Genomic DNA, 14,373 nt, shown 5'->3' with positions numbered 1-14,373 from the left:
AAATCAGTAAATACCAAACATACAAAAATTATGTTAAGTTTCCATCTCTCCTTGGCACAACCAGGAGGGAAAGAGGGGAATGGGAGCGTGAAGGCAGCAGTTTAAGGTGGAATCATGCCTGAAGTTTCTGGGTGGATCAGGTACCTCTCTGGCAAGGACTGATGAAGGAGATGCTTGTAAATTTCCATGGCTACAGCAACTGCATGCAGGCTTTGCCTAGTGGGTGTGCAGGTATGTGTGTCTCAGCCCAGAGTGCCCCACGCTTCACACTGATAGTTGCCAGGTGTGTGATTGAGCATGTGGACCATGCTGCTTCATGAGCACCCAGCATGCTGGGAACAGGGTAAGGCAGTGATGCCCTTGGGCAGAGGAGGCCAAGATGCCAGGCAAGCCAAATAAATGCAGTCCTACCAGAGGTGGCTGTTCCCCATGGTCCCCAGGACTCACCTGGCCAGGTTTCCTAGGCAGCATAGACCAGATCCAGGTCTTTTACAGCAACAGAGACCCAGACACTTCTCAGGTCCTTGCTCATAGGACTCCTTGGGGGTCTTGTAGAGCTGCGTCTCTTCCAGACCATGGCTACCAGGCTGGCCCATATACAAACACAAAACACTTTTCCTTTTTCAATCACAAACAGCCAATGGTAAAAATGAACTTCAGTGCCTGAAACACAAGCTTTTTTTTTTTTTTTTTAAAAAATGATATTTGATAATTTGATGTCTACTGGTGCTCTATTCTCCCTAACCTGCCACAGAAATTGTGTTGAGGAGATGGAGAAGACAGAGAAAAACTAGGAAGTATTCAGAAAATTCATTCTGGGAGCAGCTGCAGCTTCCAGAGTGTACTTGGATTGAAAAATACGTGTTGTATTCAAAATCACAAGATTATCATGTTATGGTAAGGGTGTCAAGCAATACCTTTCTGCTGTTTGCCTCTGAGTCCCCTGGGCACATTCCCTTCACACTTTCAAGGTTTGCCCATCTACTGAGTGCAAATTCTTACTTTGCTTAATAGGCAGGCCGAGGGAGGGAGGGAGGGAAAAAGAAAGAGAGAAAGAGAGAAAGAAAGAGAAAGAGGAAAATTGAAAAGAAAAGAAAAGAAAAGAAAAGAAAAGAAAAGAAAAGAAAAGAAAAGAAAAGAAAAGAAAAGAAAAGAAAAGAAAAGAAAAGAAAAGAAAAGAAAAGAAAAAGAAACACACACACACAAAAAAAAACAGAAAACACTGACCCCTGCAGACACACATAAAGAATGCGTTGGTCTTTAATTCCCCTATAATAAACTGTGTTGGCTTCCACCTCTTGTGGCAGAGGTAACTCCCAAGTCCTCCCCATGGTAGGAGACAGTGCTTTCCCCTGCATGTTCTTGCCAGGGGATCGTGGTAACCTTCTAACCCCAAGACACCCAGGCAGGATGGCCATAGGTTCAGGGATAAATGCCTCCACCTTGTTGGTTTTGAACAGGAAAAGGTAATCATAAGCACACAGAGATGATCACAGGAAAGGTCTAGCTCTGTCTGGGGTCCAGCCAGAGAGATGTTCTCAGGGTTATGATTACGAAGAATTGTCCTGTTATCCATTATGTGTCTGTCCACAGAGCTGAGGCAGCACAGTTCTCTGAAAGGAACACAACCATTTCACTACTTCTATGTAAAAGTTTTTCTTCCTCTGTGGACATTTGGCCTGTCTCTGGTGTATCAGTGTTGCAGTCATGGTTGTTTCTGTTTCCAGACCTTTTTGTGGTTCCTGGATCACTAATGTGAAGACCCATTCGTCATTCCTGATATCCCCTGATAGGTGGTGATCATGGAATCACGGACCTGCTCAGTGAGCTTGGGAACATCTTCTGGGCCTTGACCAAGAGTCTTGACTTCTGGCAGGATCTGGATGGTGATTTTCCCTGGAAGAGTAAGACAGAAGGGTCAGAGGGGAATGAAATATATGAGTGGTATGGGAGAGCAAGAGAAGCTATGGCAGAGGGATTGGTGCAAATCAAAAGACATGACAAAAATTAAGGGAAATGTGTTCTTTCACACCAAAACAGCTGTATAGCAACCTAGTTATATTCCAGATGCACGCAGCAAAAGCCCAAACAAGATTCTTCCCATGCAGAGAGACCATCAGTCATGGACACTCATTTATATCCAATGCAAAAAAAACAAGTGGAATATAAGATTTCACAGTGGGAAGAGGTCACCCACAAGTCCTGGCCCTAGACCTCAGAGTCTGTCTGGATCAGGGTAAAGAGAATGAGAGGTCTGTAATACAACACATCCAAACTGGACATGCTCTGGCCTATGTATAATGAATTCAGAAGAGTCTTTCTTTACCAAAACGCACTTAGTTATGAGAGGAACCATGCCCAGAAAAACTTGGTTTGCCAAGATGTGTCTCAGGAAGTGCCTTAGCAATGAAATGGTGTAAACAGGAAGGATATACAGGGGAATTGTCATGATGCTCTTCTGTTCTTGCACCCAGTCGCCCTTGTTCTGGACAGTGGAGACAAGACACTGCCTGCACAGACAATCACCTAAAGATCTGGGGAGTGTCCGTATTACTTTTAACTTCTTTTTCATGCCTTTATATGCGTGCTAGGAAATAGGATCCAGGAGTATTGCTGGCAGAGCCATGCAAGGAAAATGAAACAAAAGCACAGAGAATAGCTTCCCAAAAGAAGAGGGCATGCTCCCTGCCTGCACATATACCCACAAAACACATTAAATGCAAAGCTAGGCCTTGTATCTCAGGAGTCTACTACACTTCTCTTGGTGTTGCAGAAAAAGCTGAATGATGACAAGGTGGTGCTAGAAGTGCTGCTGCTGGGGTATAACCCCAGCAACACCCCACTTGCTCCATGCATGATAGACAACTTCAATGTGCAGACACTGGACACCAGCTGGACCTTCCAGAAGTCCATCAGCATGCCCAGAGCCACTGGGGACATGGAGAACTGTCCTGGCCTGGTGATCAGCCTGCTCAACATGCAGAAATCTTGGGCATGTGTAGCACATCTTCAGAATCAGCCCTGGCAAAACTTCCAGATGGGAAAAGCAGAGAGGTACAGGAAAAGCACTCTGTGGTCCTTTCTTCAGATGTGAAAGTCCTTTCTATTCAACAGCAATTTGGAAATGACTGACCCTGAAGAGTGCTTAGAGGTCACAAAAAATCCCAGCTAACCACAAACTCCCAGGTTTTGGGGGGGTTATTATAAAGGTAAATGTACATACAACTGCAAATAGTCTTTTCTGAAATGTTTGAGAAGGTTGTGGAATCTGCTTTCTTGGAGTTACACCAAATTTGGCTGGATAAGGCACAGAGCAAACTCATCTTTGGAGATGGTCTTGAGTGAAGTAAAAGGTTAATCTAACAAAGAGGTCCCTCCCCACTGCATCTTCCTCTTATTTCCCATGGAAGTGCTTCATCTTGATTGCCCAGCTAAGCAAGGATGTCATAGAGAGGGAGTGCAAGGAGCAGGCTAGCAGAGCAGGGTATACATCTGAAATCGCTGCTCATCCTCCTATCTTAACTCCCACGTGGGGGAATGCTTCCACTACTGAAAAGCTCTTGTGTGTGGCCAACAGAGAAAGAATAAATCCAGTAGTTGAAAGCTGAATAGAAACAGATAATTCAGTGTTTATCTCTCTCTTCCAGATGTCTGCCTTCAAGGGAATGACTACCTCAAAGTACAAATGATGACAGGAATGAGAATTTCAGCTGCAAATCCTCCCCTTAGGAAAGAACAGGGCTTGAGACCAGCCTGGGAGAGGGTAGGAAGTGCCAGAAGCCCATTTTGGGGTAGATGCCAGGGAAGAACACGTTAGGCTGTTTTTCTCTGCAGGAACTTGAAAGATTTTTGTCCACATTTTCCTTTTGAAACCTAGACCCATTTTTTTGACCCATTAAAAAGATGAAGACTCATCTTTTTTTCCCTGTGAAATTGTATAACGGTGACAAGCAGAAATTTTGTCATCATAAATGTATGAAACGTGTGAAAGAACAGGGTAAATGAGAGGAAATAGGAGTCTGCATAACTTTTTCTGAGACCTGTGTTTGCTTTTGCTCCCCAGCTTTCCATGCACCTGTAGATCCAAGGACAGCAGTGGAGCCAGGGCAGGATCTGCCCTAGGACTCTGCTGCTTCTCCAGGTTCCCTCATTGGACAAGCTCTGAGAAAGCAAACAGATGAGTATTTCCTGAAGTATTCCACTCCCTCTCCTCCTGAAAAGAAAGAAACTGCCTTTGTCCAGCTGCAATCCCCACACTGCATGTGGTTCTCTGCCCACCCACCTCCTGGCTCCCTCCAAGGACTGAGCCCACACAAGCTGCCAGCCTGCTTTTTGCCCCAAGTAATCCTCACCTGGAGTGAATCTCTTCTCCTTCTGGCTGTAGAAGTCATTGTAGGATGAGATCACCACAGGAATAATGGGAACCTGGAGGGGAAGCAGTCTACAGTAAGTGAAACTGCAAATTTCTCTGTTCCTCACCCAAGAAGGAAATGGTGTTTTCAGATGAACCACATACTTTGCTGATAACTATCCCAGTTAGCTTCATAGTAGACACTAAAAGGGATATTTCAATCATTTAACCATATTACCCAGTGTCTGCACTGTTGGTTTTTATTTTTTATTCTCTTTATTTAGGCCAACAGTGGCTGGATTGCCAAATACAGGCCTGTTCAGCAGGAACTCTCCTGGAAGGTCCAGTGCTTTTGTCAAGGTTCCCCCACTTTTTTTCCCAGGCAGAGTCACTAAGGTTTTCTACCTGTCCCAGAAATGTCTCCCTCCTGTGCCACCTGCAGGCTCCTGCTGGGCTCCTGGATGGGTGCTCAATCCAAAGGGAAGTCAGGGACCAGGAGCCTTGTAGTCCTGCTTGTTGGTGGACCATGGTAGGCAAACTACATCCCCAGTGGCAGGAAGAAGGTGGGTCTCACCTGGGCTTTCACAGCCAGCTGGAAGGCCCCACGTTTGAAGGGCAACATGGAGCCACTATGATTGCGAGTTCCCTCAGGGAAGATCAAGACACGGAACTGCAGGAGGGAGAAGACATTGAGATGAAGGGATCTCGAGTTGCTATTCAAAACCGCTGCACAGGCATACTGTCCTGGGACTGATCTGTCTGCTCCTGGTGCCATGAAGAGACATGCACTTCCTCCACTTCAAGCACTTTCTGGCCACAAAATATAATTAACCCACCAGAGGAGCTCTTTGTTCTGTTCTGCGCCTAGTCCAGAGACCAAGATCACCTTCCACATACATCAAGGTTCACATTTTCCAGTGGCTCAAAATGCCTCCTGCTCCCCACCAAAGGGTCTTCCCCACTCACATTGTCTTTGTGCATGGAGTGTGCCACCTCTGTCAAAGTAGCGATAGACTCTTCCCTCTTCTTGCGGTCAATGAAAATGATTCCTGCAAGCCAGCATGCTAGGCCAAAAGTGCCCATGTATAGTATTTCCTTCTTTGCAATGGCCACACAGCGACTTGGCAGTATCTCCATCATCACTGGAAGGGAAGAACAAGGACAGAACAAGTGTTATTCTACACTGACATTCCCTCCAGCCTCTGGCCTACAGCCCTCTGCTCTGGGAAATGCCATACCTACAGCTTCTGCAGCTCCAACCCAACCTCACAGGGTCATAAGCATGTTGGAAAAGGGATTCTGAGGGTCTCCAGATCAACCACCCACTTAGAGCAGGGCTATTGAATAAGATCAGCTGATGTTCTCATCCCAATTCTGTTGCAAAGGATGAAGCTGCTTTAGCTTGAAAATGACTGTTGTGCTCTAATGCCCTGGAACACAGACTGCCTTGAGGCTAGCTGGGATGGACTGTGTAGCAGCCACTCCTGCCCTTCTGTCTGTGGTATTAGGGATATCATAAATACCATCCCTTCAAGAGCAGTGGAACCAGGAGCAGAAGACAGGATCAGGTTCTCCACATACCCATAATGTCAAGGGAGGTCTGGTGATTCAACACTAGTACAAAAGGCTTCTTGGTCCTGAGGTTCTCCTTGCCCTTCACCACTATCTTGATACCGAAGATGTATTTGAGTGGCAGAAATGACATGCTCAAAAACCTGGAAAAGGGAAGCAGATGTGAGATAAAGAAAAGCTAAAATTGAGTAAAGGGGCCAAAAAAACAATCTTCCATGCTAGCCCATCTTACAGACTACTCCTGGAGAGTAGCCTGTTTCTCCACAGTCCAAGATTTGATCCATTATTGTCTGTCTTGGAGAAGAACTACTAGTATGGCTCCTCAACTCTCATTAGAGAAGACAAATACACCTGGTAGGTTTTCTTCAGGACAGTTTAGACCAATGGCCCAGCAACTCCAGCTACAGAAATTCCATGGATCAGCCAAATATCAGTTAATCATAGAATCATAGAAACACAACGTTGGAAAGGACCTACAAGACCATCTAGTCCAACCGTTCTCCTATCACCAATACTACCCACCAAGCTACTAAATCATATCTCTTAGCACCTTGTCCAGGAACTTCTTGAACACCAGGAGGGACGGTGACTCCACCACCTCCCTGGGCAAGCTGTTCCAGTGCCTGACCACTCTTTGAGAGAAAAGGTTTTTCCTGATATCTAATCTCAATCTCCCCAGGTGCAACTTGTGGCCATTTCCTTGAATCCTGTCATTAGTTATCTGAGAGAAGAGGCCGACCCCCTCCTCATCATAACCTTCCTTCAGGAAGTTGTAGAGCGCAATGAGGTCTCCCCTGAGCCTCCTCCAGACTAAACAGTCCCAGCTCCCTCAGCTGTTCCTCATAAGACTTGTGCTCCAGATCCCTCACCAGTTTTGTTGCCCTTCCCTGGACATGCTTCAGGGTCTCGATGTCTTTCTTGTAGTGAGGGGCTCAAAACTGAACACAGTACTTGAGGTGCGGCCTCACCAAAGCTGAGTACAGGAGGATAATCCCCTCCCTGCTTCTGCTGGCTATACTATTTCTAATACAGGCCAGGATGCCATTGGCCTTCTTGGACACCTGGGCACACTGTTGACTCCTGTTCAGCCGAGCACTGATCAACACTTCCAGGTCCCTTTACTCTTCACAGTCTTCTAGCCACTCTGCCCAAGCCTATAGGGTTGCATGGGGTTATTGTGGCCAAAGCGCAGGACCTGGCACTTGGCCTTGATAAACCTCATCCTGTTGGCACAGCAGCCCAGCCTATCCAGATCCCTCTGAAGGGCCACCATACCCTCAGGGAGATTGACACTACCTCCCAGCTTGGTGTCATCTGCAAATTTACTGAGGGTACACTCAATCTGCTCATCTAGGTCATCAATAAAGATATTAAACAAGATAGGCCCCAGTACCAACCCCTGGGGGACACCACTTGTAATGGGATGCCAGCTGGACTTAACTCCATTAACCACTACCTGGAGGGACACAGTCCTCCAGCCAATTCTTTACCCAGAGGAGAGTATACCTGTCCAGGCCATGGGCAGGCAGTTTCACCAGGACAGTACTGTGGGAGACCATGTCAAAGGCTTTGCTGAAGTCTAAGTAGACTACATCAACAGCCCTTCCCTCATCTACCAGTCTGGTCACGTGGTCATAGAAGGAGATGAGGTTGGAAAAATACGACCTGCCTTTCATGAACCTGTGCTGGCTGGGCCTGATCCCCTGGATGCCACGCAAGTGCCGTGTGATCTCACTCCAGATGATTTGCTCCATAACTTTCCCTGGACAGGTTGACAGGTTTGTATTTCCCTGTGTCCTTCTTATGGCCCTTCTTGTGGGACTCACATCGGCAAGCTTCCAATCCTCTGGGACCTATCCAGAGAACCAGGAATGCTGATAGATGGTGGAAAGCAGCTTGGCAATCACCTCCACCAGCTTCCTCAGCACCCAGGGGTGGAGCTCATCTGGTCCCATGGACTTGTGACATTCCAGATGGAGGAATTTAAGTCTCTAACTAACTATCTAACCAGGTCTCTAACTGTCTCTTCCTGGATCACGGGAGGGGGGATTCTCTACCTGAATCACAGGGGACGTCCAGGTCAGGGAGTAAAGTACCCTGAGGATAACTGATCTGACTATTAAAGACAGATGTAAAGAAGTCATTGAGAACCTCAGCCTTATCCTTATCCTCAGTGACCACATTTCCAGCTGCCCAAATTCACAGTGCACCTGTTTATACTCTACTCCCCTGTCCACATTGCTTAATCTTGAATATGGGCAGCAGTAAAAATTTTGTGCATCTGACACTGCTATTTCCCAGATGGTGGGAAGAGAGGTGATTTTGTCACTGGATCACAGACTGCAACTTGCACAGACAATGGAAAAAATAAAGATCAAAGTCAGGCACAAAAGTCAAGAAAATTTCTTAAAATGAAAAGCTGGGAACTTGCACTGCAACATACACCTTCTGAAGTAGTGAATCCTTTCCCTGGAGCACTTTTAGGGGTTACAAAGTGCTAGTGCTGCTGTGTAGCAGTTGGCTTCTAGCTCCCACTTACCCCATGCCCTAAGAAGCTGTCCATTAACATGTGCTGCTGCAAGTCACAGCTCACACAAGTACACCCAGCTGCACAGCCCCGTGGCTCATTGCAAAGGCAGAAATGGATGGGGAGACAGAATGGGCAGTGAGGGCAGAAGCTCAGAGACTGACAGACCTGGGCGATTTCAGTGATGGGGACATCACAGAATCACAGAATCACAGAATTTCTAGGTTGGAAGAGACCTCAAGATCATCGAGTCCAACCTCTAACCTAACGCTAACAGTCCCCACTAAACCATATCCCTAAGCTCTACATCTAAACGTCTTTTGAAGACTTCCAGGGATGGTGACTCCACCACCTCCCTGGGCAGCCTGTTCCAGTGCCTAACAACCCTTTCAGTAAAGAAGCTCTTCCTAACATCTAACCTAAAACTCCCCTGGCGCAACTTTAGCCCATTCCCCCTCTTCCTGTCAGCAGGCACGTGGGAGAACAGGCCAACCCCCACCTCACTACAGCCTCCTTTAAGGTACCTGTAGAGAGCGATAAGGTCGCCCCTGAGCCTCCTCTTCTCCAGAACATCAGTGACAACTCAACTCTTCTCCAGACATCAGTGACAACTCAAAGGTGCATGCCAGCAGTGCACCGTGGTAATGTGGGCACTGGCTGAGAATAAAGTAGTGGGGAGAAAAAGAGAAGAGTACCTCAGAAGATTTCTCAACACAGCTTAGAAGGGGAATGACCACCCACAGGGAGGCAGGAAACAGCTCTGAAGACCAGTTAGGAGTGGTTTACTGAAAAAAAGCAGGTTACTTTACCTGTGCGTTATATTCGGTTTGTTGGTATTACATGGTTTGTCAAATTCATCACCTTTTACATCCTTTCCTTCCTCATCATTAATTATTCTTTCTATCAAGTAAAATCCCCAAAACTGCCTCCATTCTCTCAATTGCAGAACTATGTAATACCGCACATCAATATAAAACTAATTCCTCCCCACTGCAGCACAGTTCCCAGGACTCTCCAAAACAGAGAGTTGACTGCATCAATGCCCAGAGCGGAAAGAAGCCCAAGCCAACTTACTTCATGTTTTCACAGTTACGTCCACGAGGAATACTGGCGGTAATAACCAGAAGGCTTATGGTGAAGACCCACAGCTTATAGAAGCACATCTTGCAAAAGAATCTGAACGCAGGATACATCTGGTAAAGAATTAGAAATGCAATGAGCAGAAAAGTAAATGGGTAGCGAAGAAGCAGTAGCTCCATCCTTTCAGCCCAGTGTTAACCAGAGGAGTGTTGCCCGGAACAGTAAATGAGTAACTAGCATCCAATGCTGCAGAGCAGAGTTTAGCTACATGTTCAGCTACATGTGGGTGGCACAGCCTTGTTCAGCTACATGTGGGTGGCACTGCACTGGAACGAGATTTGGGAGATCTTCAGCAAGGCTGAATCTTGGAGTTAAAGTAACCATGGAAAGCCGGTTTAGCAAGGGAGCTGTGGCAACACTGTGTGTAGGAGCTGGCTGGCAAGCAGAGGCAAACATGCAATAGCAAGCCTGTGTATGTGAATGATCTGGTGGGGCTCTCAACTGGTAGAGCAACGACTGTTTGGAGAGAGAGACGGGGGTTCCCCTTCATGGGCAGGGATCTTTAACAGAAGCATTCATTTGTGTCAAGCTCTGTGCATAAGAACTTAAGAAATCTTTAACAGGAGGGAGTGTGATGTTTTGGACAGCACAGGTACCCAGCTGTTGTGCTGTCTAGAATGCCTCACCCTGTGCAAGCATCAAACTTCACCAAGTGAGCTGACTGCAAGAGGTCAGGAAATCAGGAATCAATATTATGGAGGAGAGATAGAGAAAAACAGTGATCATACCAGCCAATTCCTTGCCCACACATGCAGGCATTAGAGGCACCAAACTTAGCAACTGGATGTTTCTCAAAGAGAGGGGGAAAAGTGACAAAAAAGCCACCTGTCTAGACAAAAAACAAACAAAGCTACTCCAGATGTTTTCATGGCCAGAGTCAGGCACATGTTTAGACAACATCTCCATATGTAAGAGGTAAATCAGGAAATCACAGGTAGAACGTGGGAGTGCTCCAGCAGTACTTTAGCTCCTAAAACACAGCATGAAGAGGATCTTCACAAGCATAATGACAAGGCTGAGAAACAAAAGCTTTGTGTCTCATCAGTTGCACAACAGGCCTTGCTCAAGCAGCTATCACTTAAGTGGAGTAATATTACTAAATTCCAAATGGTACCGAGATCTACAGATTCTCAAAGAACATTTGGAAGACTCATAAAGCAACATCAGTTTTCAACCACAACCTAAAGAACAAAATCAAATCTCCAAGAATAGTAAAAGGGGCAAGACTCAGCAATAATTCATGAAGAAGGAAATGGCAATAAAGAAAGACATCAGCTGTGCTCCCTGTTCCTTGGGTTTAACCAGTGACTCCTCTTCTCCTCCCATCTTTTGTGGGAAAACTGGAGATAAGTGAATACTCAAGGTTTTCTGTGACCACAGGACAGGCAGCCAAACCTAAGAGTTTCAATGACAGCTTCCTCACTCCATAGTGCTTCCTGTTGCATCAGTTGAGTATCCAGGAAGGTATTGCATGGTGAGGAGAGACACCTGGCCCTGCACCAGCACGTGACAAAGGCAGGCACAGCACAGCACCTGGGCACTGTGACCCCTCTGTGCCAGTGCTGCAGAGATTAGCTCTCTTTTGGAGCTCATTCACAGAGACCAGCCATGGCTGTTTTGTTGTTATCTAGAAGCCAAGTTCTAGTCCATCAAATAGTTGTATTCCTAATGCCTTTTAAAATTCTCCCATCTCATACGAATCCTATCAATAACAGTCATGGACTTTCACAATTTCATGCAAGCTGATTTGACAAGCAACTGGTTCATCCTAAAATGTAATGCCAGTGAAAGGGTCTTTGAATGGCTGTTCTGCAAGGACAGCTGTAGCTGTCAAATCAAGATTGCTGTTGTCAGGCACCTAATGAGAGAGGAACACCTTACACAACTCTACACGTGAAAACTCACCCAGAACATCTAGGGACAAAAAAGGGAGCAAAAAGAAATCATTGCACACCACTGAAGAGCTTTATTTTTAAGCCACTGACAGCAATTTTCAAATACATTCATCAAGGCTATAAGGAAATTATATTTCTTTAGCATACAGTGCACTACCAATCAGGTACCATAATATAGCAGGTTGATGTCTCTTACCCAAAGGAACATGGCAACCCTAAAACACCATGGATCTATGAGAAAAATGTCTCCAGCACAAATTATGGTTTCCACATGGTCAAAACAAATCACAGCCAGAGGACATAAGCAGATTTACAAGTGCAAGCATCTGTTAGCCCTCAAATTAGAGGGCCAAGTTAAGAGAGGAGTTGGCATCCATGGCATCACTGAACAGGGGCATAACCAGCATCAGCTGGGCATCACTGAGGACAGCTGCTCTCAGGAACAAATCAGATATGCAAGAGTTTGAAGATAGGCTCATGGTTATATGGGGCTTTAAATAGTTAGTATCTCCTATGAGTATGGGAAAATGAAAGGACAAAAAGAGGTAATAAAAATTATGCAATTCCCAACTCATCATGAAGAGAGAATCAGTTCAGATCTAACAACACATTTAGGCTCCAAACCCACTGATACTAAAATTCTCAGATAATATTTTCTTCCATTGCAAAGATTCATAGCATCTAGACCCATTATGCTTCCATTTCAAAAGCAGACAGCTGTTGCCTTTCAAGGCTTTTTTTTAGAAACTACAGCTCCAGTGAAACTCCTGGCTTTTAGACTAAATGTATCCATGTTCACCTGACTCCCTTGCCCCTGGATATTTGCACCTTCTTCAGAGCCTGGCCCAATTTAAATGAATCTTAGGTAGTGGGAGGAGGGTCTTGATGTTCTCAGGAACTTTTGTCATGCAGCTTCAATGACTCTGCTAAGGCATGCACTGGCCAGAAGGGAGAGGTGGAGGCAGGAAGGTGATCTGATCTAACTGGAAAAGGCTAAGAAAATTAACTTGTCCAAAGTAAGCAAATGAAGATCTCAAAATCTCTCAAAAGAGATCTGACTGTTGTCAGTAAAGCAAAGCTGGAGAGTCGGGAGAGCTGTTCAACTTAAAGGTTATGATTGACTTTTAAGTGAGAGAGGAATGATTTCAGGATGAAATAAGAGGACTGGATTCTGAAATGGGAGTGAATCCCACTGGAAACTACTGACACAAATATCTCCACTGGAAGAGACTGGAGCAAGCTATCAGAGGGCAAAGAATTGGGACTGCTCACTGCAAGGGCTGTATTGTATCAGCCAGACAGTCCTGTAATGGAGAGCAGTGCTGAAGGGAATTCACCTACTACATTCTCAGATAAACAGACATTAACACTGACGTTAAAAGTTTCACAAGGATTCCGGAGTATTAGACAAAGGTCATCAAGACTAAGGAATCTGTATTTATCATGCTCCCGCTGTACCTCCATGATGAATCTTCACATAACTCAATTGTACAAGGCACAGATTACCTTTGCATTTCTACTTATGAGTGAAGAAATAGTGAAATAGAATAGTCCCAAAATGACAGAAAAGGAGTTTCAACAAGAAAATGTGTACCAACTCATGAAACTTCCTGTAGTGTCCATGACAGAAATGTAATACAACAAGCTGGAATAACTTGTGGTCTTGGACTTTAATCCATGATAATAGAGCAGGGGACACCCAGATGAGCTCAAGACTGGAAAATAACTTAGTTTACTGCTGTAAATGAAAGAATCATATTAATAAAAAGATGGGGGAATAGACCCCTGGAGGTCTGTAGTCCAACCAGCTGCTCGGAGCAGGGTTAACTCCAAACCCAGATAAGTTTGCTCAGGGCCTTGTCTAGGTAAGTCTGGAGTATCTCCAAGGATGGAGATCCCACCAGTTCTCTGGTCCCTGTCTCGGCACTGGACCATTATGATGAGGACGAATGTTTTTGTCTAATGGGAATCTCCCTTGCTGCTGCAAGTGTCTGTCCTCTCTCATTCTTTCACTGTGCAGCTGAGAAGCATTTGGCCTTACAGCTGCTCATTAGGCAGCTGTAGACTGAAATCTCCTCCTCTCCCCTCGTCCTCTCCAGACTGAACAAATCCAGCTTCTTCAGCCTGTCTTTGTACAGCACATGCTCCAGCCCACTGACCATCTTAGTAGCCCTCCACTCAAGTGAAATGTAGTAAGTTCTGGGAGATGGTCCTGAGCAATATGGACATCCATTTGCAGAGCTGAAGCTGCTGGGGGAGGCTGAAGGTGGGAAAGAAGGTGAATGAGAGGCCATGACAGTGCCATGTTTCTGAAATCAGCAGCAGTGACTGAGCAGGGCAAACAAACGTGTCCTGGCCCCTTCCAGGGAAGTGGCTCCTTCAGGATGCACTCCTCCACTCTGTGGCTCTGCCAGATGGGGCAAGCACACTCTGAAGTCTCATCAGAACAGCCCTGATCCTGCTGCACATGCACTTTTGTGAATTTGACTAAGCAGTTTCATCAAGTTGATAAGCTCGATTAAATTTTCCACATTTCAGCCTTGCATTTAGCTAAAAATGGAAAAATAGGTACTCTGTGCTTAGTGCACACAGAAAGATCATAGGTGATTGGGCCCCTCAGTACAAGAAGGACATTGAGACCCTGGAATGTGTCCAGAGAAGGGCTACGAAGCTGGTGAAGGGCCTGAAACACAAGTCCTGTGAGGAGCGGCTGAGGGAACTGGGGTTAGGTCTGGGAAAGAGAAGGCTCAGGGGAGACCTCATTGCTCTCTACAACTGCCTGAAAGGAAGGTGTGGGGAGCTGGGGGTTGGCCTCTTCTCGCAGATAACCAGTGATAGGACTAACTTTTTCACAGTGAGGGTGACAGACCACTGGAACAGGCTGCCCA

At 45.9% G+C, this 14,373-nt stretch overlaps 2 protein-coding genes across 2 annotated transcripts in view; both read right to left on the bottom strand.

Annotated features, from left to right (window-relative positions):
• Positions 1-1,244: 1,244 nt before the first annotated feature.
• Positions 1,245-9,863, bottom strand: LOC101801127 (1-acyl-sn-glycerol-3-phosphate acyltransferase alpha). The gene is made up of 6 exons (XM_021269819.4): positions 9,525-9,863; positions 5,933-6,066; positions 5,318-5,493; positions 4,926-5,021; positions 4,353-4,425; positions 1,245-1,896 (listed from the first exon to the last, which is right to left on the bottom strand). Exons 1-6 carry the CDS (start codon positions 9,707-9,709, stop codon positions 1,751-1,753), a joined length of 810 nt encoding a protein of 269 aa, XP_021125494.1. The 5' UTR covers positions 9,710-9,863; the 3' UTR covers positions 1,245-1,750.
• LOC101801315 (myeloperoxidase) overlaps positions 9,533-14,373 on the bottom strand; it is a 35,434-nt gene continuing 30,593 nt past the window's right edge. The window contains exon 13 of the mRNA XM_072026238.1: positions 9,533-9,643. The gene's annotated coding sequence lies outside the window, so the exon portion shown is untranslated. The remainder of the gene's footprint in view (positions 9,644-14,373) is intronic.

The sequence above is a fragment of the Anas platyrhynchos genome, chromosome 20 (assembly GCF_047663525.1).
Source record: "Anas platyrhynchos isolate ZD024472 breed Pekin duck chromosome 20, IASCAAS_PekinDuck_T2T, whole genome shotgun sequence".
NCBI lineage: Eukaryota > Metazoa > Chordata > Aves > Anseriformes > Anatidae > Anas > Anas platyrhynchos.
This window is presented reverse-complemented; position numbering and strand designations above follow the sequence as displayed.

Coding starts and splice junctions, on each gene's coding strand:
- LOC101801127 (XM_021269819.4), bottom strand. CDS start 9,709: ATGGAGCTACTGCTTCTTCGCTACCCATTTACTTTTCTGCTCATTGCA. Junction 6,067..9,524: donor CGTAACTGTGAAAACATGAA/GTAAGTTGGCTT, acceptor TCCCTTTTCCAG/GTTTTTGAGCATGTCATTTC. Junction 1,897..4,352: donor GGAGAAGAGATTCACTCCAG/GTGAGGATTACT, acceptor TTACTCTTCCAG/GGAAAATCACCATCCAGATC.